Source organism: Pleurodeles waltl, chromosome 12 (assembly GCF_031143425.1).
Source record: "Pleurodeles waltl isolate 20211129_DDA chromosome 12, aPleWal1.hap1.20221129, whole genome shotgun sequence".
NCBI lineage: Eukaryota > Metazoa > Chordata > Amphibia > Caudata > Salamandridae > Pleurodeles > Pleurodeles waltl.
The window spans coordinates 45,451,665-45,478,119 of NC_090451.1; the positions used below are offsets into that span (position 1 = coordinate 45,451,665).

At 45.3% G+C, this 26,455-nt stretch overlaps 1 protein-coding gene across 1 annotated transcript; it reads left to right on the forward strand.

Moving 5' to 3' along the window:
* Positions 1–222: 222 nt before the first annotated feature.
* On the forward strand, positions 223–25,686 carry F2RL3 (F2R like thrombin or trypsin receptor 3). The gene is made up of 2 exons (XM_069217101.1): positions 223–416; positions 20,739–25,686. Exons 1-2 carry the CDS (start codon positions 293–295, stop codon positions 21,830–21,832), a joined length of 1,218 nt encoding a protein of 405 aa, XP_069073202.1. The 5' UTR covers positions 223–292; the 3' UTR covers positions 21,833–25,686.
* Positions 25,687–26,455: the final 769 nt, after the last annotated feature.

The window sequence follows — 26,455 nt, forward strand, 5'->3', positions numbered from 1 at the left end:
TGAATACTGCGTCACATCCATTCCTGGGAACTTTATTCCACCCCACTATGTTGACAGATTTGTGACTTTGAAAATTCGGCGGGGATGGAGCAGAGTCAGCGACATGTCCGCAAAAGTTTCTATTTCTTGCATGCCAGCTCTGCGCCGTTTACCAGGCCGCCCCTTCATGATACCCCTGCCCCCACCCTAAAAAGTGACACGGACGCTGACGTCAGACAGGAAAGGCTCCCTCTTCTGCTGCCTGTTTGGATAGTTAAGAGCACGGAGGAGCAGGAAAGCCGTAATCAGTCCCATGCAGTGGCCTGGCCGGGGCCGGGCTGCAGGGATGGAGAGGCTCTGGGCGGTGCTGGCCTGCCAAGCAGCCTTCCTGCTGCTCTGCCTTGTGGGGCCCTGCCAGGGGGACCAGTACTATGATGGTATGTATGTCGCATGGTTTCTGTGTTACTGGGCTGTGGAGGGGTGGGTGTGTGGTCAAGTTACACTGCGCCAGAAGATGCTTCGGTGCTTTATTCCAGATGAGATAGCCTGCTGGGTCAGTGCATCATCTGCACAGATCTGTGTGCGCCTGATGAGATCTCAACTCCAGATGTTTCAGGGGATGCTCGCCCTCTCATCCTTCTGAAACGGTTACCTCGACGATACCAAAACTATGCAATTGTACCACTTATTGTAAACTGATTGCTGTCGGCGCCTCTGAAAGTGAGAACAGAACCGCGACTTCCACCCACAAAAGTGGAGTTTTTTTTTATGAGGCTGGGGGAGGGCGCAGGCAGACAGGGAGGAGATGCGAGAGCTCACAAATAGATGCACATACATGGGCTTGCCTGCTGTGAGACGGTTCGGGGTGGATGGCTTTCAGATGTCCCCTTTATCGCTTCCCCGCTTTTATTACAGAGGCGCTCGGGGCTTTATGGGACGCGTATTACAGCCAAGCGGGTGCCTTTTTAAGGAGCGCAGAAGGGGGGACCGCCTGTCTCCTGCCTGCAACGAAATCTGTAGCTCTTTCTACTGGCCGGGGCGGCATACGACTGACTCTTTCCTGCCCCCGCCAACCTCTAGGCTGCACGGACACTCAAGAAAACTCCACGTTTCAGGACAGTGACAGTCCCGTCAGTGCAGCTGCCTTTAAATTGCCGGCCTCCTACCCGGAGGCTAGGCCTCGCCTTAGTACCCATGTGCGCCAGTCTGGTAGGTGACTAAACCTGTCCTAGCTATTGGGTGCCAGCCTACCTCTCCCCAAAGGGCAGAGTGATTTGTTAGTGTCTCTGTGACTGTCCTTCCAAGCAACCGGCCTCCCAGAGGTACCAGCTCACACCCTGACAGCCATAAAGGATGGACTAGTCTTGTCATTGACTCTGTCCCAGCCACCGCCATCACAGATGCGCCAGCTTAACCCTCCCCCAACATCCCTAGAGGAAAGGCAGGCTAGTCACTGGTCCAGTCTTAGCCACTAGCCTACAGGACAGATTGGGTCGTCACTGACTGCCCGAACTACTGCCCTCTCACTAGTAGAGAAGCCTACTTCCTGACAGACCTAAAGGGCAGACTAGCTTGTCAATGCCTCTGTTCTAGCTACCGGCCTCCGAGAGCCACCAGCCTACCTCCTGATACCACTATAGGACAGACTACCTTGTCACCGACTCTGTCCTAGCCACGGCCCATCACAGATGTGCCAACTTACCCCACCCCCCTCCAAAAATACCTAAAGGACAGGCTGACTCGTCACTGGCTCTGTCCTAGATACGTGTCTCTCACTATTACAAGCCTACCTCCCGATAGACCTACAAGACAGACTGGCTTGCCACTGACTCGGTCCTAGCCACCAGTCTCCAAGAGCCACCAGCCTACCTCCTGACAGCCCTCTGGGACTGGGACTTGGTCCTAGCTCCCAGCATCCTGCAGGTACAAGCCCATCTTTTACAGTATCCCTAAAGATTGCCAGTTAACGGACCCTGCCATGCCACTTTGTTACCCACAAGGACCAACCAACATCCCCGTGACCCCATAGGCCAGACTGGCATGTGGTTGACCATGCACTGTCTACGGGTATGCAAAAAAAAAAAACATTTACACCTTCGGACCCTTTCCGTATCATTCACTATAGGCAAGTGGTCTCTAAGGAGCACCACCAGAATATCTCCTGATTTCCCTCTAGGCCAGTCCTACATCATTTGGGGACTGGGGGCCAGGCCCTGATTACTGCACTGCTCAGTGCCATAAGATTATTAAAACAAATCCTTAACAATCCTCAAAAAGCGCAGACTAACACGAGAAGCATATCTGGTCATTGCTGTACAGACTACACCATGCCTGTTTAAAGACAGACCCAATTAAATAAAGGGCCTGTGCCATCTCCTCTGAGCACACTAAGGCAACTCTCCCAAGAACCACAAAAATCGGTTCGTAGATCTGTAAACAAGAAAGTGCTAGGGAATATTCAGAAAGACATGGAGACAAATTTAGCAGCACTTTAAACCGTGGGCCTCATTTACAAGGTTTGACGCATCGCTGCGTTGAGGCAGCGATGCCTCAAAATATAGTCGTGCTGCATCAAAACAGGTTACAACACCATGGATGCGTCGTATTAACAATAAGAGGGACCATGGCACAAGGACCACAGGATGTGTCAGAAATTCTATGCATCAGTGGGAACTCTGCCGCAACGCATCAGCCTCAAAGGTGGCGCATTGCTGAGGTTGGCCTCACCACTGACTTCAGCAATGCGTCACAAATCAGAGATGTAAGGAAATGCCTCCTTGGCATGGTTACCCCCTGACTTTTTGCCTCTGCTGATGCAAAGTTTTGATTGAAAGTGTGCTGGGACCCTGCTAACCAGGCCCCAGCACCAGTGTTCTTTCCCTAAACTGTACCTTTGCTTCCACAATTGGCACAGCCCTGGAACTCAGATAAGTCCCTTGTAACTGGTACCCCTGGTACCAAGGGCCCGATGCTGGGGAAGGCCTCTAAGGGCTGCAGCATGTCTTATGCCACCCCGGGGACCCCTCACTCAGCGCATGCACACTGCCTCACAGCTTGTGTGTGCTGGTGGGGAGAAAATTACTAAATCAACATGGCACTCCCCTCAGAGTGCCATGCCAAACTCACACTGCCTGTGGCATAGGTAAGTCACCCCTCTAGCAGGCCTTACAGCCCTAAGGCAGGGTGCACTATACCACAGGTGAGGGCATATGTGCATGAGCACTATGCCCCTACAGTGTCTAAGCAAAACCTTAGACATTGTAAGGGCAGGGTAGCCGTAAGAATATATGGTCTGGGAGTTTGTCGAACACTAACTCCATAGTTCCATAATGGCTACACTGAAATCTGGGAAGTTTGGTATCAAACTTCTCAGCACAATAAATGCACTCTGATGCCAGTGTGGAATTTATTGTAAAATGCACCCAGAGGGCATCTTAGAGATGCCCCCTGAATACCAATCCGACTTCTAGTGTTAGGCTGACTAGTTTCTGCCAGCCTGCCACAACCAGACGAGTTGCTGGCCTTTGTCACTCTGTGGCCAGGAACAAAGCCTGTACTGGGAGGAGGTGCTTCTCATCTTCCCCTGCAGGAACTGTAACACCTGGCGGTGAGCCTCAAAGGCTCACCCCCTTTGTTACAGTGCCACAGGGCAACCCAGCTAGTGGAGATGCCTTGCCCTCCGGCCACTGCCCCCACTTTTAGCGGCAAGGCTTGAGGAGATAATTAGGAAAACAAGGAGGAGTAACCCACCAGTCAGGACAGCCCCTAATGTGCCCAGAGCTGAGGCGCCCCCTGCCTTTAGAAATCCTCCATCTTAAGTTTTGGAGGATTCCCCCAATAGGATTAGGTATGTGCCCCCCCTCCCCTCAGGGAGGAGGCACAAAGAGGGTGTAGCCACCCTCCAGGACAGTAGACATTGGCTACTGCCCTTTCCAGACCTAAACACACCCCTAAATTTAGTATTTAAGGGAACCCAAGAACCAAGGAAATCAGATTCCTGCAACCTGAACTAAAGAAGAAGGACTGCTGACCTACAAGCCTGCAGAGGCGACAGAAGATGACAACTCCTTTGGCCCCAGCCCTACCGGCCTGTCTCCTGACTCGAAAACCTGCAACCAGCGATACATCCAACAGGGACAAGCAACCTCTGAAGCCTTAGAGGACTGCCCTGACCCCCAGAACCAAGAAAATCCTGTGAGCAGCGGCTCTGCTCAACAACCTGCAACAAACTTGCAACTTTTCTACAACTTTAAAGACCTCACTCTTCCCGCTGGAAGCGTGAGACTTCACACTCTGCACCCGACGCCCCTGGCTCGAGATCCAGAGAACTAACACCACAGGGAGGACTCCCCGGCGACTGCGACCCCGTGAGTAGCCCGAGACGACCCCCCTGGATCCCCACAGCGACGCCTGCAGAGAGAATCCAGAGGCTCCCCCTGACCACGACTGCCTGTAACAAGGGACCAGAAGGAACCAAACTTCAGTGCAGGAGTGACCCCCCAGGCGACCCTCTGCCTAGCCCAGGTGGTGGCTGGCCCGAGAAGCCCCCCTGTGCCTTGCCTGCACCGCTAGAGTGACCCCTGGGTCCCTCTATTGAAACCAATACAAACCAGACGCCTGCTTTGCACACTGCACCCGGCCGCCCCTGTGCCGCTGATGGTGTGTTTTGTGTGCCTACTTGTGCCGCCCCCCCCAGTGCTCTACAAAACCACCATGGTCTGCCCCTCGAGGACGCGGGTACTTGCCTGCTGGCAGACTGGAACCGGAGCACTGCTGTTCTCCATAGGCGCCTAAGTGTTTTGGGCACCTCTTTGACCTCTGCACCTGACCGGCCCTGAGCTGCTGGTGTGACAGCTTTGGGGTTGCCTTGAACCCCCAACGGTGGGCTGCCTATGCCCACGAACTGAGACTTGTAAGTGTCTTACTTAACTCACAATCTAACCAATACTTACCTCCCCCAGAAACTGTTGATTTGTGCACTGTGTCTACCTTTAAAATAGCTTATTGCCATTTTAACAAAAACTATATAGGTTATTGCTCTAATTCAAAGTTCCTAACTTACCTGTGTGGAGTACCTTGCATTTTATGTATTTACTTCAAATCTTGAACTTGTGGTTCTAAAAATAAATTAAGAAACTATATTTTTCTATATAAAGAACTATTGGCCTTGAGTAATGTCTTTGAGTGCGTGTTCCTCATTTATTGCCTGTGTGTGTACAACAAATGCTTAACACTACCCTCTGATAAGCCTACTGCTCGACCACACTACCACAAAACAGAGCATTAGAATTATCTAATTTTGCCACTATCTTACCTCTAAGGAGAACCCTTGGACTCTGTGCACACTATTTCTTACTTTGAAATAGTATATAAAGAACCAACTTCCTACATTGATGGATCAGCGGTGGGGTCTAAGACTTTGCATTTGCTGGACTACTCAGCCAATACCTGATCACACAACTAAATTCCCAAAATTGTCATTAGAAACTGATGTTTGAAATTTGAGCTATTTTTCTAAATTTATAAAAAGTCCTGCTAGGGCCTTGTGTAAGTCCCTGTTAGCATTTCTTTTAGAGTTTAAACGTTTGTAAAAGTTTGGATTTAAGTTCTAGAAGTAGTTTTTAGATTCTTAAAAAGTTATCCCAACTTTCAGAGAAATAATGTCTAGCACAGACGAGATGGTGGTGGAACTCAACCTCACCCCTTACCTGCATCTTGGGATGTCAGAGCTAAGGACTCTCTGTAAACTAAAAAATATAAAGACTGGGTCCAACCCTACCAAAGTAAACCTCCAGGAGCTTTTGGCAGAGTTTGCAAATGACCACCCCTCCAAGGATAATCCTACAGAGGAGGAAGCTAGTGACCAGGAGAATGATTCCCTTCCTCCTGTCCTAGTTAGGGCGAACAGGGTCCCTCAAACCCTGACTCCACAAGTGATAGTCAGAGATGCTGGTTCTCCCACAGGGGAGTCCAGTAACTCTGGAAGCATTGAGGGCAGCCTCAATGAAGATGATATCCTGTTAGCCAGGATGGCCAAAAGATTGGCTTTGGAGAGACAGCTCCTAGCCACAGAGAGGGAAAGACAAGAGATGGGTTTAGCTCCCATCAATGGTGGCAGGAACTTAAATAGGGTCAGAGAGAATACTGACATGCTAAAAATCCCCAAAGGGATTGTAACAAAATATGAAGATGGTGATGACATCACCAAATGGTTCACAGCTTTTGAGAGGGCTTGTGCAACCATAAAAGTAAACAGATCTCACTGGGGTGCTCTCCTTTGGGAAATGTTCACTGGAAAGTGTAGGGATAGACTCCTCACACTCTCTGGTAAAGATGCAGAATCCTATGACCTCATGAAGGCTACCCTGATTGAGGGCTTTGGATTCTCAACTGAGGAGCACAGGATTAGGTTCAGGGGGGCTCAAAAATCCTCGAGCCAGACCTGGGTTGATTTTGTTGACTTCTCAGTCAAAAAACTAGATGGTTGGATTAATGGCAGTGGTGTAAATGATTATGAAGGGCTGTATAATTTGTTTATGAAGGAACACCTTTTAAGTAATTGTTTCAATGATAAACTGCATCAGCATCTGGTAGACCTAGGTCCAATTTCTCCCCAAGAATTGGGAAAGAAGGAAGACCACTAGGTCAAGACAAGGGTGACCAGGGCTTCCACAGGGGGGTGACCAAAAGAAAGGGGTCACAAAGCCTCTCCAGGGGAAGAGTGTTGAGACATCCAAGGGAAAAAGTAAAGAGTCTTCTACAGGGCCCTAAAAACCTGCACAGGAGGGTGGGTCCAAAGCCTCTTCACAATCCTCATTTGGGTACAAGGGTAAAAACTTTGATCCCCAAAAGGCCTGGTGTTGCAGCTGTAGCCAGCATGGACACCAAACTGGAGACAAGGCCTGTCCCAAGAAAGGTTCCACTTCAACTACTACTCCAGTTAGCACTGGAATAGCCAGTCTCCAGGTGGGATCAACAGTGTGCCCAGAGCAAATCAGGGTCCACACTGAAGCTACATTAGTCTCCGAGGGTGGGGTGGACTTAGCCACACTAGCTGCCTGGCCGCTTAGCATGCAAAAATACAGGCAGCAGCTCTTTATTAATGGGACTAGAGTAGAGGCCCTGAGGGATACAGGTGCCAGTGTCACTATGGTGACAGACAAACTGGTTTTCCCAGGACAATACCTGACTGGACAAACTTATCCAGTCACCAATGCTGACAATCAGACTAAAGTACATCCAATGGCTACGGTAACTTTAGAATGGGCAGGGGTCACTGGTCTGAAACAGGTGGTAGTCTCCTCTGCTATACCAGTAGAATGTCTGCTTGGAAATTATCTGAAGTCCTCGGCATGGGCTGATGTAGAACTCAAAACCCATACAGCCATGCTGGGTATCTCTGAACTGGTGTGTGTCTAGACTAGGGCACAGTGCAGGGCTCAGGATGAAAAAGAAGTGCTGGAGTCTGGAATAATGGCCCAACCTTCCAAGAGAAAAGGAAAGAAGACAGGGGAACCAGCTTCAGCACAGCACAAGAAGCAGAACCTCTCTTCCCAGGAAGATGTTCTATCCCCTGAGGGAACTGAGTCCATGGAGCTGGGACCTTACCAGGTTGAGCTCTTAGGCCCAGGTGAACCCTCAAGGGAACAGCTGTGCAAGGGGCAAGAAACTTGTCCCTCTCTTGAAGGCCTAAACAGCAAGCAGCTGAGCAAGAAAAAGGAAATGTCAGTGGAACACACAGGGTCTATTGGGAAGATGGACTCCTTTACACTAAGGCAAGAGATCCCAAACCTGGTGCCACTAGGAGAGTGGTAGTGCCTCAGGAGTTTAGGGAGTTCATTCTGACCTTAGCCCATGACATTCCCCTTGCTGGGCATTTGGGACAAACCAAGACACGGGAGAGGTTAGTCAACCATTTCTATTGGCCCAATATGTCCCAGAAGGTGAAGGAGTTTTGCACCTCCTGTGTCACCTGTCAAGCCAGTGGTAAGACAGGTGGCCATCCAAAGGCCCCCCTCATTCCACTTCGAGTGGTGGGGGTCCCCTTTGAAAGAGTGGGAGTAGATACAGTGGGTCCACTTGAACCTCCCACAGCATGAGGGGAATCAGTATATCCTAGTGGTAATGGATCATGCTACTAGGTACCCTGAAGCAATTCCCCTTAGGTCCACTACTGTCCCTGCAGTAGTCAAAGCACTCACTGGTATTTTTCCCAGAGTAGGATTTCCTAAGGAGGTGGTTTCTGACAGAAGTACCAACGTCATGTCAGCTACCTAAACCATTATGTGGAATGAGTGTGGGGTGACTTACAAATTCACCACACAATACCATCCACAAACCAATGGTCGTGTTGAGAGATTTAACAAGACATTGAAGGGCATGATCATGGGGCTCCCTGAAAAACTCAAAAGGAGATGGGATGTCCTCTTGCCATGCCTGCTTTTCACCTACAGAGAGGTGCCTCATAAGGGAGTAGGGTTTTCCCCCTTTGAACTTCTGTTTGACCATCCTGTTAGGGGACCACTAAGCTCTTGTAAAAGAAGGCTGGGAGAGACCTCTCCATGAGCCTAAACAAGATGTGGTGGACTATGTACTAGGCCTACGTTCAAGGATAGCAGAGTACATGGAAAAGGCAAACAAAAACCTTGAGGCCAGTCAACAACTCCAGAAGATGTGGTATGACCAAAAGGCCGCTATGGTTGAGTTTCAGCCAGGGCAGAAAGTCTGGGTTCTGCAGCCTGTGGCTCCAAGGGCACTTCAGGACAAATGGAGTGGCCCTTACCCAGTGCTAGAAAAGAAGAGTCAGGTCACCTACCTGGTGGACCTAGGCACTAGCAGGACCCCCAAGAGGGTGATCCATGTGAACCGCCTCAAGCTCTTCCATGATAGGGCAGATGTAAACATGTTGATGGTTACAGATGAGGACCAGGAAGCAGAGAGTGAACCTCTCCCTGATCTCCTCTCCACTGACCCTAAAGATGGCTCAGTAGATGGAATGATCTATTCAGACACCCTCTCTAGCCAACAGCAGGCTGACTGCAGGCAAGTCCTCCAGCAGTTTGCTGAGCTCCTTTCTCTAACCCCTGGTTAGACACCTGTGTACCCATGATGTGGACACAGGAGACAGCAAGCCTGTCAAAAACAAAATATTTAGACACTCTGACCAAGTTAAGGAAAGCATCAAAGTGGAAGTCCACAAGATGCTGGAGTTGGGAGTGATTGAGCACTCTGACAGTCCCTGGGCTAGCCCAGTGGTCCTGGTCCCCAAACCTCACACAAAAGATGGCAAGAGAGAGATGAGGTTTTGTGTGGACTACAGAGGGCTTAACGCTGTCACCAATACAGATGCTCACCCCATTCCAAGAACAGATGAACTAACAGACACATTGGGTGCTGCCAAATACTTAAGTACCTTTGACTTAACAGCAGGGTACTGGCAAATAAGAATGGCACCAGGAGCAAAAGAGAAAACAGCATTCTCTAGACCTGATGGGCACTACCAGTTTACTGTGATGCCCTTTGGCTTAAAGAATGTCCCTGCCACCTTCCAAAGGTTGGTGAATCAAGTCCTTGCTGGCTTGGAGTCCTTTAGTGCAGCATATCTAGATGATATTGCGGTCTTTGGCTCCAACTGGCAGGATCACCTGGTCCACCTGAAGAAGGTTTTGCAGGCCCTGTAAGCAGCAGGCCCCTCTATCAAGGCATCTAAATGTCAGATAGGACAGGGTACTGTGGTTTACTTGGGACACCTTGTAGGTGGAGACCAAGTTCAGCCACTCCAACCCAAGATCCAGACTATTCTGGACTGGGTAGCTCCAAAAACCCAGACTCAAGTCAGGGCATTCCTTGGCTTGACTGGGTACTATAGTAGGTTTGTGAAGGGTTATAGATCAATAGTGACACCCCTCACAGAACTTACCTCCAAGAAAATGCCCAAGAAAGTGAACTGGACCGTGGACTGTCAAAAGGCCTTTGACACCCTGAAGCAAGCAATGTGTACAGCACCAGTTTTGAAAGCTCCAGATTACTCTAAGCAGTTCATTGTGCAGACAGATGCCTCTGAACATGGGATAGGAGCAGTCCTGTCCCAAACAAATGATGATGGCCTTGACCAACCTGTTGCTTTTATTAGCAGGAGGTTACTCCCCATGGAGCAGCGTTGGAGTGCCATTGAGAGGGAGGCCTTTGCTGTGGTCTGGTCCCTGAAGAAGTTGAGGCCATACCTTTTTGGTACTCACTTCATAGTTCAAACTGACCACAAACCTCGCAGATGGCTAATGCAAATTAAAGGAGAAAACCCTAAACTGTTGAGGTGGTCCATATCCCTACAGGGAATGGACTTTATAGTGGAACACAGACCTGGGACTGCCCATGACAATGCTGATGACCTTTCCAGGTTCTTCCACTTAGAAAATGAAGACTCTCTTGGGAAATGTTAGTCTCATCCTCTTTCGTTTGGGGGTGGGGGGGGGGTGGGGGTGGGGGGGTTGTAAGGAAATGCCTCTTTGGCATGGGTACCCCCTGACTTTTTGCCTTTGCTGATGCTAAGTTTTGATTGAAAGTGTGCTGGGACCCTGCTAACCAGGCCCCAGCACCAGTGTTCTTTCCCTAAACTGTACCCTTACTTCCACAATTGGCACAGCCCTGGCAAGGGCCCTGATGCCAGGGAAGGTCTCTAGGGGCTGCAGCATGTCTTATGCCACCCTGGGGACCCCCTCAATCAGCACACCCATACTGCCTCACAGCTTGTGTGTGCTGGTGGGGAGAAAATGACTATGTTGATATGGCACTCCCCTCAGAGTGCCATTGCAACCTCACACTGTCTGTGGCATAGGTAAGTCACCCCTTTAGCAGGCCTTACAGCCCTAAGGCAGGGTGCACTATACCACAGGTGAGGGCATATGTGCATGAGCACTATGCCCCTACAGTGTTTAAGCAAAACCTTAGATATTGTAAGTGCAGGGTAGCCATAAGAGTATATGGTCTGGGAGTTTGTCAAACACGAACTCCACAGTTCCATAATGGCTACACTGAAATCTGGGAAGTTTGGTATCAAACTTCCCAGCACAATAAAAGCACACTGATGCCAGTGTGGAGTTTATTGTAAAATGCGCCCAGAGGGCATCTTAGAGATGCCCCCTGAATACCAATCTGACTTCTAGTGTTGAGCCACAACCAGACGAGTTGCTGGCCACATGGGGAGAGTGCCTTTGTCACTCTGTGGCCAGGAACAAAGCCTGTTCTGGGTGGAGGTGCTTCTCACCTCCCCCTGTAGGAACTGTAACACCTGGCGGTGAGCCTCAAAGGCTCACCTCCTTTGTAACAGCGCCACAGGGCATTCCAGCTAGTGGAGAAGCCCGCCCCTCCGGCCACTGCCCCCACTTTGGAGGAGATAATTAGGAAAACAAGGAGGAGTCATCCACCGGTCAGGACAGCCCCTAAGGTGCTCTGAGCTGAGGTGCCCCCTACCTTTAGAAATCCTCCATCTTAAGTTCTGGAGGATTCCCCCAATAGGATTAGGTATGTGCCCCCCTCCCCTCAGGGAGGAGGCACAAAGAGGGTGTAGCCACCCTCCAGGACAGTAGCCATTGGCTAATGCCCTCCCAGACCTAAACACACCCCTAAATTTAGTATTTAGGGGCACCCAAGAACCCAGGAAATCAGATTCCTGCAACCTGAACTAAAGAAGGACTGCTGACCTACAAGCCTGCAGAGACAACGGAAGACGACAACTGCTTTGGCCCCAGCCCTACCGGCCTGTCTCCTGACTCGAAAACCTGCAACCAGCAACGCATCCAACAGGAAGCCTCAGAGGACTGCCCAGACCCCCAGGACCAAGAAACCCCAGTGAGCAGCGGTTCTGCTCAACAACCTGCAACAAACTTGCAACTTTTCTACAACTTTAAAGATCTCACGGCGGAAGCGTGAAACTTCACACTCTGCACCCAACGCCCCCGGCTCAAGATCCAGAGAACTAACACCACAGGGAGGACTCCCCGGGGACTGTGACCCCGTGAGTAGCCCGAGACGACCCCCTTGGACCCCTACAGCGAAGCCTGCAGAGAGAATCCAGAGGCTCCCCCTAACCACGACTGCCTGTAACAAGGGACCCGACGCCTGGACCAAGCACTGCACCCGCAGCCCCCAGGAGCAGAAGGAACCAAACTTCAGTGCAGGAGTGACCCCTAGGTGACCCTCTGCCTAGCCCAGTTGGTGGCTGGCCCGAGAAGCCCCCCTGTGCCCTGCCTGCACCGCTAGAGTGACCCCCGGGTCCCTCCATTGAAACCAATACAAAACCCAACACCTACTTTGCACACTGCACCCGGCCGCCTCTGTGCCGCTGAGGGTGTGTTTTGTGTGCCTACTTGTGTCCCCCCCAATGCTCTACAAAACCCCCCTGGTCTGCCCCCAAGGACGCGGGTACGTACAAGCTGGCAGACTGGAACTGGAGCACCCCTGTTCTCCATAGGCTCCTATGTGTTTTGGGCACCTCTTTGACCTCTGCACCTGACCGGCCATGAGCTGCTGGTATTGTAACTTTGGGGTTGCCTTGAACCCCCAACGGTGGGCTGCCTATGCCCAGGAACTGGGACTTGTAAGTGTCTTACTTACCTCACAATCTAACCAATACTTACCTCTCCCAGGAACTGTTGATTTTTGCACTGTCTACTTTTAAAATAGCTTATTGCCATTTTAACAAAGACTGTATATGTTATTGCTCTAATTCAAAGTTCCTAACTTACCTGTGTGGAGTACCTTGCATTTTATGTATTTACTTCAAATCTTGAACTTGTGGTTCTAAAAATAAATTAAGAAAATATATTTTTCTATATAAAAAACTATTGGCCTGGAGTAAAGTCTTTGAGTGTGTGCTCCTCATTTATTGCCTGTGTGTGTACAACAAATACTTAACTCTACCCTCTGATAAGCCTACTGCTCAATCACACTACCACAAAATAGAGCATTAGAATTATCTAATTTTGCCACTATCTTACCTCTTAGGGGAACCCTTGGACTCTGTGCACACTCTTTCTTACTTTGAAATAGTACATACAGAGCCAACGTCCTACAATAGATGATGTGTCAGTTCTGAATGAAGCAAGTAGCCTAATGTGTTGGAACCAATGTTAAAGACTATAAAATGGTGGAATAGTACCTTCTGCAATCTCACATTAGTCCTGGATGTACTCTAAGCATGGCTATGGATATGTGTCACATTGCAATGGGCACAGTCTACTTATGTGTATGTGCAGACCTCCGTATGTGTGACATAGTGAGTGTAGGAAAATACCACTGTTGGCATGGTTACCCTGATAGGCGCCTATGTTATTTGGGCCCTACTTTGACCTCTGCACCTGACCGGCCCTGTGTTGCTGGTGCTTGGGTGTTTGGGGCTGCCTATGCCCCAGAGACTGAACTTGTAAGTGCTTTACTTACCTGCTAAACTAACTTGTACTTAACCCCCCCCCAGGAACTGTTGATTTTTGCACTGTATCCACTTTTAAAACAGCTTATTGCCATTTTTGACAAAACTGTTTACATTACTGTTTTAATTCAAAGTTCCATATTTACCTATGCCAAGTACCTTACACTCTATGTTCTTACTTGAATTCTGAATCTTGTGGTTCTAAAATAAATTAAGAAAATAATATTTTTCTACATAAAAACCTATTGGCCTGGAATAAAGTCTTTGAGTGTGTTTCCATTTATTGCCTGTGTGTGTACAATAAATACTTAGCACTACCCTCTGATAAGCCTACTGCTCGACCACACTACTGCATTAGTATTATCTATTTTTGCCACTATCAACCTCTAAGGGGAACCCTTGGACTCTGTGCACACTATCTCTCACTTTGAGATAGTATATACAGAGCCAACTTCCTACAGTGAGTGACAGTGTTATGTGACTGAATACGAGTATATGGTGTAATGTAAAGTGGCAATACATGTATTACCTAACTTATGTGTGTAATTACCTGTTGTCCTTTGGAGTACGGTGGCCTGGATTTGGGGTCCCCTTCCTCCATGGAGAAGTGACAATCCTGGCCGGTCCCTTACAAGTAGTACACAATATCACATTGCCGTGCTGCAGTGCATGATGAAATCATAGGAGCCATTGTCTCAGCTTGGTCAAGGGGTCCTACAACGTGATTGTCACATGTGTAGACCTAGCACAACTAGTGGAGATGTGAAATACATATTTCAGTGCGTAAAGTGACTTCAGATGGTCAGATCTCTGCTACAAAGCCACTGTGTTAGTTCCTACGCCTGGTTTATGGAGGTGTAGGAATTCTGATGCATCTCAGGCTTTGCAAGATGCATCTTGAAGAAGCCTCACTCAAGGAAAAAGTTGTAGATATCACTGCGTCAGTTGTGAGTTTTTACGACAGAACGCCCACTCTGCATACATTAAAATATGCATGTTGCCGCCGGTTTCTATGCAGTTTTTTTCTGATGCAAGCCTAGAAAAAGTGATGCATCTGGCCAAATGCATAGCTACTATAGGGCCACCAGTGCTTAAAACAATATGACACAAAGGCGGAGCAAGCTCCTTGTAAATATGCCCCCGTGTTTGCATCACAAAAGTGACACAAACTAGTGCAAAGTGATGATTTTTGGGACTTACTCTCCAGCACTCAACATGTTTTGTGCTGGAAAGTAGCCCCAAAGTGACGCAAAAAAACTTTTTACACTACTTTGCATAGTGTGTGTGTGTGTGTGTGTGTGTCAAGGGTGGTACAGGAGTATTCTCATGCAACTACCCATGGGTTTGAGGAAAGCTCCATTTACTGTGGAAAGAGCTTTGCGCCAACAATTTATTGCCTCCTCGAGGCAGGCATTTCGTTAGAGAAAAGATTTCTTTTCTCAAAGCATTTCTAACTATGAAGTTATCTTTGAAGCTACAGATTCAGGAATAGTGAAAGGAATTGCTATGTGACGGTTCCATGAGAGCACAATAGGATTTTCAGGATCGATGGGTTCTGATGTGGTGAAAACAGGATCTAAAAGATGTCCTGCTGTGTGCAAACGATGAGGATTCATAGTGTGTAGGTTAAAAGTCTCCAGACAAAGTTTAACTCACAGTGCTGCCTAATGGACCCCTCAAGCCAGAAATTCAGGCTGCACAAGTCAATTATATTATTTTACTTAATTACACATTTCTTCTGCAAATTTGGCCAACTTAGAGGCAGGTGTACTAGGGGATAGGTAAATCAAAATAAAATGCTGTACATTACTGACTTTGCACGAAAATAGTAATCGATCAAAGTCAGATTCAGAGTGAAATGATTAACCAAAATGGAGAGATGGGATTCAGTGATAATGGTACCAGCGCCTCCTTCCTTATATTGTTAATCTAACCTAAAATGTCTGCAATCATTATAGACTCACCCATCCTTAAAATGGTTGCAGTGACCGGATAGCCAGATTTCCGTCATGGAGAGCATTTCAACATTTGGTTGTTCAAACAGGTCAGAAATCAAGTGTTGTTGAGCAACAGCCGATCAAATAATGCATAATAAGAGATTGTTTGCCTAAGTTCAGGATGGGCAGAGACCTTTAGTTTCTGAACTTGCTAGATTGTATTAATGATTGTTTCATTGCACCACTGCAAACTGAATTCCTCAATGTTGTATTTGTATCTTTAAATCATAAAATATTTCAGTAAAACACATTGTGCTTTTGAATGGTTCTTTCTCCACTATTGTGAGCTTTATCACATTTGAACATTGGCAACTTCACAGTCCTGATATTTTAATATTGGGTATGCTCCAATGATGAGTACAGATGTTTTTTCCCCATTGTACTGCTATCATCTTTGTGTTTCTGTGCATCTTGGGGAGGCATTAACCCCCACCCACATACTAATCCCCACCACGCACTCTTTAGGTACAACTGAGATTGCATTCAAACTGTGGACTGACCTCCCCCCCTCTCTCTGCCGAGAGACTTACCCAATGTTTAACTCATCAACTAGTCACATATTTGATACTTGCAGCATATTCATCGTCTTTAAAAATTGTTTGATCTTTATTGCCTTCATCTCTTTCTTCCTTTCCTATCTTGCCTGAAAAGTTATAAAACTTAGTTTTGGTTGGGTATCCCTTTTAAACATTTTAGTACCTTAATTTCAGAACCACCATTAAAAACGGAAAGTTATAAAACATACAAAATGGCTGCATGGATTTGACGCATCGCAGCTGCCGCCACCGGAGCGCTGTCTCGCTTGACGCATCGACCATGGTTTTCAGTGCAGGCCCCAGCTTTTCATTGCAGCACATCAGAAGAACCACCGCTTCGTGAGTTTTGAGTACTGAATCACTGCAGTCTGTGACGCACCCCCCAGACTCCGACACAGCGCCTGTTTCATTGCTGTGAAATCCACACATCACAACTTGATTTGTGACACATCACCCATGCATCACCCCTGTGTACCATTTTCTTCATCGACACTGTACTGCAGTAAGGAAGCAATGCTTTGACCTGCAAACTACGCATCACCTTCCCTTTGGCAGTAAGAGCCGATGCATCACCTCCCCTGCCTGGCAGTAAGGAACCAACACATCATCTCTCCTGCAACAGTAAGGAACTGAATCAACGCATATATCATCTTTGGTTTTGGACGTATCTCAGGTCAGGGATGTGGAATTCCTATCGCCCGACACATCTTGTTTGGGGTCAAGGGCAACAAGTTTTTATGTTTACTTTGTCCTTGGGACAAGTAGGCCCAAGCCTCTGCAGCACAAACTCTTTGGCTGCCTGTTTACAGAGAGTGGAAGCAGTTGAGGTAATGTGTTTCCAAAAGATACTGCTGTTCGAACTTGTATTTATGGTTCATTATTTGAAAGCCTTCATTATTAGGGTGAGTGCTGTAAATAAATGTTTTAAGGTCACACTTCACTACTGACGTTGGTTCCAGTACAAAAAAAAAAAAAACGTGTATACACATGTTTGAAAAGTTTAGGCTATGAGACTAAGTATAATGCTCCCAGAATGCTCTCTGATTAGATGCAAATGAAGTGCCATTTAGTAAAATGTGTTGATGCATGCTAGTATTTCCCAAAAATATTTCTAATGGAAAATCAGTGTAACCAATTTCAACACGATTATGGGAAGCATGAAAATAAACAAACACTGACAAAGCCAACTGAGCGGACATATTTTTATAAGTCTTTTAGTTTCATCAATGCGTGTCTTGTTTTGACATGGCTTTTGTAACACTTTATTGTTGTGGAGCTACCAGGCCCTCAACATTGTAACAAACACTGGCAAAAAAAAAAAAAACGTTTTTGAACTCTAAAAGCACACGTTGCCACCAGTGGCATAACAAAGGCCCCGCAGCTGCCCTCCGGGGGGCCCCTTCAGCACAGCACCTGCCCTGAGTGAGTCTGGAGAGGGGGCTCCTCCATGTTCTTTGCAAAGGGGTACCCTCCAGTTTCGTTACGTCACTGATTGCCACTGTAGTTCCTGACACTGAACAAAACTACTTTGTGTGCCAATATGCTCCTTGTGGAAGAGCAGAATGCGATCACTCACAGTAAAGCCAGCCGAAAGAGAGAGAAATAGAAGTTTAATAAAAACAAAATGTCTTTGTTAACACCAGACCTAATTAGGGACCAAGACCCACATGTAGGTAGCTTTTTGCATGTCGCAAACAGCGACTTTCGCTGTTTGCGATGTGCAAAAAGCACATCGCGATGCACAAACCGAGTTTTGCGATTCGGTAACCTGGTTACCGAATCGCAAAACGGGTTTGCGACTCGCAATTAGGAAGGGGTGTTCCCTTCCTAATTGCGACTCGCAGTGCAATGTAGGATTGTTTTGTGACCACGAACGCGGGCGCAAACCAATCGCAGTTTGCACCTATTTCAAATGGGTGCTAACACTTTCGCAAAAGGGAAGGGGTCCCCATGGGACCCCTTCCCCATTGTGAATGTCACTGTAAACATTTTTTCAGAGCTCTGAAAAAATGAAACAAAAACGTTTCATTTTTCGTTTTTGTAATGCCTCTCGTTTTCCTTTAAGGAAAACGGGCTGCATTACAAAAATAAAAATGCTTTATTGAAAAGCAGTCACAGACATGGTGGTCTGCTGCCGCCATTCGCAAGGGGGTCGCAAATTGCGACCCACCCCATGATTATTCATGAGGTGGGCATTTGTTAAGCCCTTGCGAATCACAGATGGTGTCGGGGACACCATCCTACATTCGGATTTGCGACTCGCAAAGTGCAAGTCGCCCTGACTCGCAATTTGCGGGTCGCAAATCCGAACCTACCTACATGTTGCCCCAAATTATTAAAGAAAGTCACAAAAGTGCACCCATGGTATGTCGTACCCCTATAAAATATTTGTGAACTGTATTTTAGCATGGGTAAATACGCATGTGTAGATTTGCTCATGTGAAAATCTATTGACCATTTGCAAGTTCATTTTCCCTCCAGCCACTTTCTTCCCAACCCTGGAAGAAGTTCTAATTCTGCCATTGTGAGGAGTAAATGTCCAACCTTTCTTATTATGGGAAAATATTAGAGAGAAGCTGGTGAAAATCTTTAAAACATGCAGGTTAGTAGGTTTGCAGACTCAAAGGCATTCCAGCCCTGGAACTATTGCTTACTGCTTCCTCCAGCCCCAGTATGCAGATCTGCAGAAAGGTGGCAAAATAAGGAAATTGCTACAGTAGGGATTGAAACTGCAAGTATTCAAGCCCTACTATGGTAGTAGCCCTGGCATAATCAGAGAGGCTATTATCAGAGCTCTTACATAATGAGATTGTTGCCATAATTTGGCGCCACACTACATGGCACCAAAGGGACAAGTAGATCTTTTTACAGGACAAGTAGATTTGAGAAGCAACCTGTCCCCTGGACAAGTAGATATTTTAATAAATTCCACACCCCTACAGGTACTTTGCCTCAGTCAAGTGCTTCGTTGATTTCAAGGACTACAATTACATTTCATCTTTAAATGTGATATCTTTGCTTGTGTATGTTGGATTTTGGTCATTTTTGTCTTGTTTTACTCAGATAAATATTGGCTATTTTCCTAAACTGGTGTGAAGTACTATTGTGGTGTTTTCACTGTGTGTGTGTGTGTGTGTGTGAGAATACTTTACACATTGCCTCTGAGATAAGCCTGACTGCCTGAGGCAAGCTACCAAGGGGGTGAGCAGGGGCTGTCCTAGCTGTGTGACTCCCTTACCCTAACGAGAGTGAGGGTACCTACATAGACAGCGTGCAAACCACTACCAACTAGGGACCCCATTTTTAACAAGGAAGTACAAAGTACAAAGCAGAATAACAATAGATAAATACATGGTAGTTTGTATGTTCTCAGGAAAATGATCTGGCTGTAACTGAAAAGAGACAACAATGAATAAAGGAACAGGTATTGTCAGAGTCTTGGAGGACACCCATCAGAGCTTATGGAGCACCAAATGAATCTCTCTGCATGAAGCACAAAGCCTCAGAATTCATTAACACCCTAAAGTAAAAATACCTTAGTTTTGGACAGAAACACAATAGAGGACAAAGGGAATGGAGCATGAGGAACAGAATTCAGATATAGGGTTCAGGAAAGGTAAGAATATATTTTGAGAAAAAGGAAAGGCAGCAAAATTAATAATACAGACTCAGGGGTGAGGACAGAACTTTAAGAAACATGAACTGGGCAAAGCAAAACAAAATACAAAAAGAGCAGACATTCCTAATCAACTTAATAAAGCCTACACTTCATTAACATATTAATATTTGCATCTAAGCATTGCCTATAACACTTTACCCCGTAAACCTATGTTTCGTAACTAGCCTGTCCAATGCTGCTCGTGCAAAATCTCCAACATCTCATTTGCACACATTCAGTAGTGAACAAACTAGCTATGCTTAGAGTACCTAATTCATAAGAAGGAGATCTTCAGCAGGTGTATTTCATGTGTGTACAATGAAAGAGCTAGGTCTCATACACTAAGCCACACCGAGACCACACATATGCATTCAGTATCAATGAAAGCCTCATTATTATATAGTGGCTCTCCATATTGTTATTCAGCTACCCATACAAGACCACACAACAGTCCCCCACCAAAGTTGCCACAAAGCTACTGGACAACCAATTGCAATGAAACTGAGTGCCACAGACTGACAAATACCTCATTTCAAATTGAGTAGAACTATAACTTTTTGCTGGGAGTTGAAGTGACTCTATTCAGACAATTCAAGATAACAACTATATTCACAGATCAAAGTTCACACAGTACAGCCCATGTGAAGATCTCTTTTCCAACTGTCCTTTAACCTTTCACTTTCATCATCCCTCTCAAATCAACTTTGATTCTAAAATATATATTAACATCGTTTCGCAGATTTACTCAATCAAAATTCTTTAAAAGCATATACAACAGATGGGCTTTGTTTAGAAGGAATGCAACACGGCACTGAAATTCAATGTGGATACTTTCTGTGTAAATAACTGTACTTCTCAAATAACAGAGGTCTTTAAGTGAAAAATAAGTATAGATGTAATTTGAGTGGGCTGCCTTTGACATTAAAAAACGAGTCACCAAACTGAAATTGCCAAGTATGTCAAGATGGTTCAAATGGATAACAAAAATCAGTAAAGGATTGCCGCAGATATGTAAAACAGCTGTACTACTTAGTTGCACCAAATGAAGCAGACAATTGTCTTTTAACTGCTGTGATCGTTCATTTTGTGAGAAATATACAGCATGAAAAATTCATATCTTGCACATTTCTGTTTCCCTACAGATTATTCAGGCGATAGCTTTGAAAATGACACAGGTAGACCTGAAGTCACCATTTGCATCCCTCGATCGATACCAGGACAGGAAGTTATACGTGGAAATAAGACTTTTCTCTCCATCAGCAAGTCCACCAGATCTCACCTCAACAGCTCAGTCATTGTTACTGTGGTCCCTACTCTCTACACCCTGGTGTTCATGGTTGGCTTGCCTTCCAATGGGCTGGGGTTCTGGATTCTAGCCTTGAAGGTGAAGAAGATGCCCTCCACCATCTTTCTAATGAACCTGGCAGCAGCTGACCTGCTTCTGATTGTGATGTTGCCCTTCAAAATCTCATACTACTTTCTGGGTAACCACTGGTTGTTTGGTGAAGCTATGTGCCGAATTGTCACCCTGTTCTTTTATGGGAATATGTATTGCTCTGTCCTACTGCTAATGAGCATCAGCATTGACAGGTACATTGCTGTTGTCCATCCATTCTTTTCCAGGTCGTTCCGCAGTCGAACCTTTGCCACTTGTATGTGCGTGGCCATTTGGCTAATTTCCTTGGCTTTTACATTGCCATTGACCGTTTTCCAGCAGTCTTACGACCTGGACCAGTCTGACCTCACTATGTGCCATGATGTTTTGCCTAGGAGCGACCTCTCTGGGTACTTCTTTTACCATTTTGTTTGCTTGATCACACTGGGGTTTCTGGTGCCATTGCTTATCATACTTTTCTGCTATGCATCTGTGGTCAAGGTGCTGATCAGTAATGGAGAAAAGTACTCATATGCCATCAAACTCACTGTTTTGAGCCTGGTAATCACTGTGATCTTATTCACACCTAGTAACATAGTTCTCCTGATTCACTACTCCGAACGTTGCCTGAGTCGTTTTGGAGATTTATACTTTATCTATATGGTCTGCCTGGCTTTAAGCACTGTTAACAGCTGTATTGATCCGTTCATTTATTATTACGTGTCAGAGGAATTCCGTCAGAAGGTAAGGCAGAAGATCCTGAGAAGCAGCAAGAAGACAATCACAACCACTCAGACATCAAAGAAAAACCTTCCTGTCTGCAGCTCAACAACCACCACCATCACCCACTCTCTGGTGTGAGATTTAAGAGGGATAACAATCTGAAAGGTTTATTTCTGATTGTCGATGTCCCTTCCCTCCATCTTTTTGAAGCTGCTGAATCATGCGATCATTATTATACTCACGTCTTTTGAATACAACTCTCTCCCTACTCATAGGGGCATTGAATGGGACACAAAAAGACTTACAATACAAATACAGATAAACGTTGGACAAGTTCTCGAATACATGGACAGAACAGGCCTTACCAAAAGAACGGAGTTCAGGCTAATGAAGAAATAAAGCTAAGTGGGAAAAGTAGATGAAAGACATGCCAGTGTTTATCATTTTTGTGAGTTGCATAACAGAGGAGGTTGGTCTTTGGACAGAATAAATACAAAACAATCCTGGTGCAGGAATCATGGCACCAGGTTACATGAGGCGTTCTCTTCTCACCACTGTCAATCAGGCGGCCTATGCATTGCACACTGTGTTCAGACAAATATATTTATCGCTTTGTGTGCATTGTGCCTCTTGCACCCGATGAGAGGGGACACCTGAGAGGGGGATAATATCACAGACAAGGAGTAGATGTAAACATGAAAAATATGGACTCTGAACTTTGGGTTACTACACTGAGTGAGTTAAAAGTAGCAGCTAAAATCATGCTATCATTATTATAACAGGCCATTATTATAAACATAATATCCAGAAAGCAAACGGGAAACATCACAGTTTTGTGTTATTCTGCATTTATGCCAATTTTAAAGGCCCGGTTTCAGCACAGATGAAAAAGGTGTAGTAATATGCTTATGTACCGAGCAAAACAATAACACTTACAAACACATGCATATACACATTTCAGCATCCCCTAACCCCACCCAAGCGGTCAACACTGATTTGTTATGAACATAGGAACCCACATGTACACAAAGATTTCACTTACACAGACCAATACATTTATCTAATGAGGTCACAAAAAAGTTACAAAGACCTGGACCTACAGAATAGCAGCATAGGGAAGCAAAAGCTTTTCTCAACAGACTTATATACTGCACAAAAACCCTGACATGCAGCCTCATAAACCAACTTCCAAATCTTTCCAAAGGTGCCATGCTCACCTTGCATCACAGTACCTTCTTGGTGCCCAGCACTGTGGACTGGGAATCAGTAGTTAATTATCCTGGAATACACAAACAAAAGCAAGGACAACGTCAGAGATGGGATTGCAAAGGGGCTGAAGGGTGGTAAGGGATATTGAAGCCCCTTGGTGAGTAAACTATAGAGGCGTGAGCCCACCGTCATGATAACCAACACAAAGTTTGACTTGATAAACCAGTATAGGAGGCAGTAGCCACAATGTGGAAGAGATATACAGGAGAACATGCTGTGGGCTGTGTGACCACCTGGGGGGCTTTATGAGGGTTTCTAAGATTTACGTGGGATATTCAAGGTTCTCTTGGAACCATGTGAGTATCTATCGAGAAATCTGCGAGGCATGTTTGTGTCTGCAATCGTTTTTGGATACTGCAAGGTTCTTATGATCTTTGTCATGTCAGTTGCTTGCTTCTATAATGCTTATATGTAAAACTGATGGCACTCAAAATGCTCACATACAGAACAGGTTACTTGTCTAAAATGGAAGGAAAATTGCAACCTATCTTTGAGAACTGCACCTGGCGTATGTGTTAAATATGAATATAACTATCATTCCTACGTACTAGCCTGGCTGAGTTGTTTCAATGCCCTGCCAGTCACTTATCATTTTGCTTGGATTGGAGAATGAGGTGTTTGGCTTCAATCACTACATCTTAGGGGCTTCTCTCAGGACCATGGTCCAAATAGTCATCTGTAGACCAGTCCTATCTAGCAAAAGGTATTAGAGCAGAAAGTAACCAAGATAGTGAGCCACACAGAACACAACTTACGAAATTTTATAGAAGCACAAGGTGTCAGAGACCTTACAAAGACAATGCATTGCTTACTTGCCTGCAGCCATTTCCAATTAAAGGTGCTCATAGTCGACGCTAACTATGATCAGGTGCCCAACCATCTCCTAATGCAATAGGCAGCTTTTGATGGCGAAAATCAATGCAGTACCCCACAAAAGCCTTTATCACCCACAGACAGAAAAACAGAGGTAGGAGATGACATTTAAAATACAAGGTATCCATCTAGTCCAGGACTCTAAAAGTTTATTTTCTAGTCCTCAGAAATACAGACTGCTGGTAGACCCAGGTGGAGACTTTAAATCAGCATTCACAAAATGAAGGAAGCATAATAACTAGGGTTGATTTTCTTCCTCAAAAAATATTTTTTTCATTTTGTAGGTAGATATGTCAACAAAAGCAGCCGAATAGTGTGGAACTTAGTTACTTTTTACAGCACACTCAGCAGCATAATGAACAGGTGCGCTCTGTTTCCCTTTACTGATATAAGAACAATTGTTCCCAGTCTTTTGTCAGGCTGATCACCAACCAAGAAGCGTAGGTGATCATAAACAGGATAATGGGTCATCTTTTATTTATTTTCATTTTCATATTGTGCCAATCATGGAGTCTTTGACTACCTAAAACCATCAAGCAGCGAATCAAATAAAGGATTGATAATGCAATGCTATGCATGAGAATTAAGATTCAGCTAGATGCTTAACTCCAGAAAAAAACTGTAAATTGAGCGGAGGGAAATCAATGATCCTGGGTGGAGTTGTGGGGTTTAGCTAGTGGAAAGACAAGTGACCTGCATTCTGATGTTCCTCGTTGCTCTGTTTTTGGATTAAGATCCGAGTCCTAAACTTGTCTTAGAAGTTCCGTTTTCAGTTAAGTTTTGAAGAGTAGGTTACATGGTTACATTCTCAATGACTGGGCTAGGGCTTTTCATAGACAAGGGTTCTGAGAGCCTGCACATGTGTTCCAGTCTCAAGAAATACCATTGCCGGCTTTTATTCCGACTGGATGCAGAGCCACCATCAAATGAAAGAGCTAAATCATGTTTTGTCCAGTGACATGGTTTCACATTGTGTTCATTTTGCATTCATGATTTGATTCCAAAATGCTGTCTTGAAAAAGCGAAGATGATACTATTTGTCTGCTTATTTTGTTCTTATTGTCTAAAGGAAGTATTTTCTTCAGTGCGATCCAATGCTATGAAAACACACAACAAAATTTAAAGGCCATCAGCACTCTTCAAGAACAACCAGTGCCATTACTGAGCCTACTTCAAATAAAATTAGGATTTTTTTTATCAACACACACTTTGCCAAAACCTTGACAAATTTATTGTCATCGTATTTGTCCATATGTGCTTATTAATTTTGCCCTACTGGCTTGTTAATACCAACAAACATGGAAAGAATTTAGCTTCATCCTGTTGTTACAACCCTAATGAAATAAAGCAGCATAAAACTCATCCATCATTTGAATTCGGTCCACAAAGCGTTGATTTGCAGTATTGTTTAACAACACCACAGCCGTTTGTTTATACTCCAGTGCTACAGAAGGAGTCTGGGACCATACTGAGTCAAGAAATATTTAATCAGTTTGTCAATATTTTGTGCTGCACAGAAAATAGGAAACTTTTACCTGTCATCTCTCCACTACATGTAACAGGTTTAAGTTAATTCTGCAAAGGGATGTCTGCAAATATAATTGTAGGAAGGGATTTAAACAGAGTTGCTTACCATTAAAAAAACACATTGATAATCGTGAAATTCCATGTAGAATATTTCTCTGTGATGATATGTCATATTCGCTATGAATGTTTAGAAATCCATTCCACTGACTGTACCACGCATCCTCAGAATGTCTAGTTCTCAGAATGAGATACTCACTTCATGAGAATGTTGTGAGATGTTCAAATCAAAATTTTATTTGAATAAAGGCTGAACTGTTAACCTATTCATTTTAGTACACAGTTTCACTGGTTTTAGTTGCTAGAGTGACTTAATGGGCTTATTTAGAACTTGGCAGGGTTTCCGCTTAAAATAAGCATAAGTCCCATCTACCATATTTAGAGTTAATATTTGGATGTTCCATCTAAATAGGGGGGGTGGGTCATCCAACTATTTTGGCGGACATCCAATATCTTGGATTGGATACATTATTTTTACTGAGTGAAAAACAGCACAGAATTTACTGTATTTTATTTCTAAGTAAAATATCAATTATTTGAGATGCTCCTAAAGGTGAATATTGTTAATGATTCTCATGGAATCTTGTAATAACGTGTCTACACAGTCATAGGGATATTTGTTTTTTCATACAACTACACATCTCGCAAAAGACATTACAGGAATTTAGTTTTTCATACAATAAACACCTAGAGATACCTATATCTTACTGAGGGTGGATGGGATCCATAGTTTCAAAATCTAGCCACAAGAACTATCTTCAGGGTGCCTACAAGTGGGTAAGTACTTGTTGGTTGAAGTTACATCTTTTGAAAACTGAGTTGATACCAATTAGACATCGGTGTAGCCTGCTGAAACATTCTGTCTTGCAGTGGTTATCAGACCGTTTTCCATTTACAGCATCTTACCAGAGTGTGATTCAACCAGTGTGTAACAGCTTCTTAAGGCCTTGGTTTTTTCACACCACACAGATTCCTTTTCTTGAGAGTGGATGGCTGTATTGGCACTGCTTTCTTCAGCAGCACACAGACAGCACC

Excerpts from the sequence above, each read along its gene's own strand:
- F2RL3 (XM_069217101.1), top strand. The coding sequence starts at position 293 with ATGCAGTGGCCTGGCCGGGGCCGGGCTGCAGGGATGGAGAGGCTCTGG. Across the intron at positions 417-20,738 it reads GGGGGACCAGTACTATGATG|ATTATTCAGGCGATAGCTTT; the intron begins GTATGTATGTCG and ends GTTTCCCTACAG.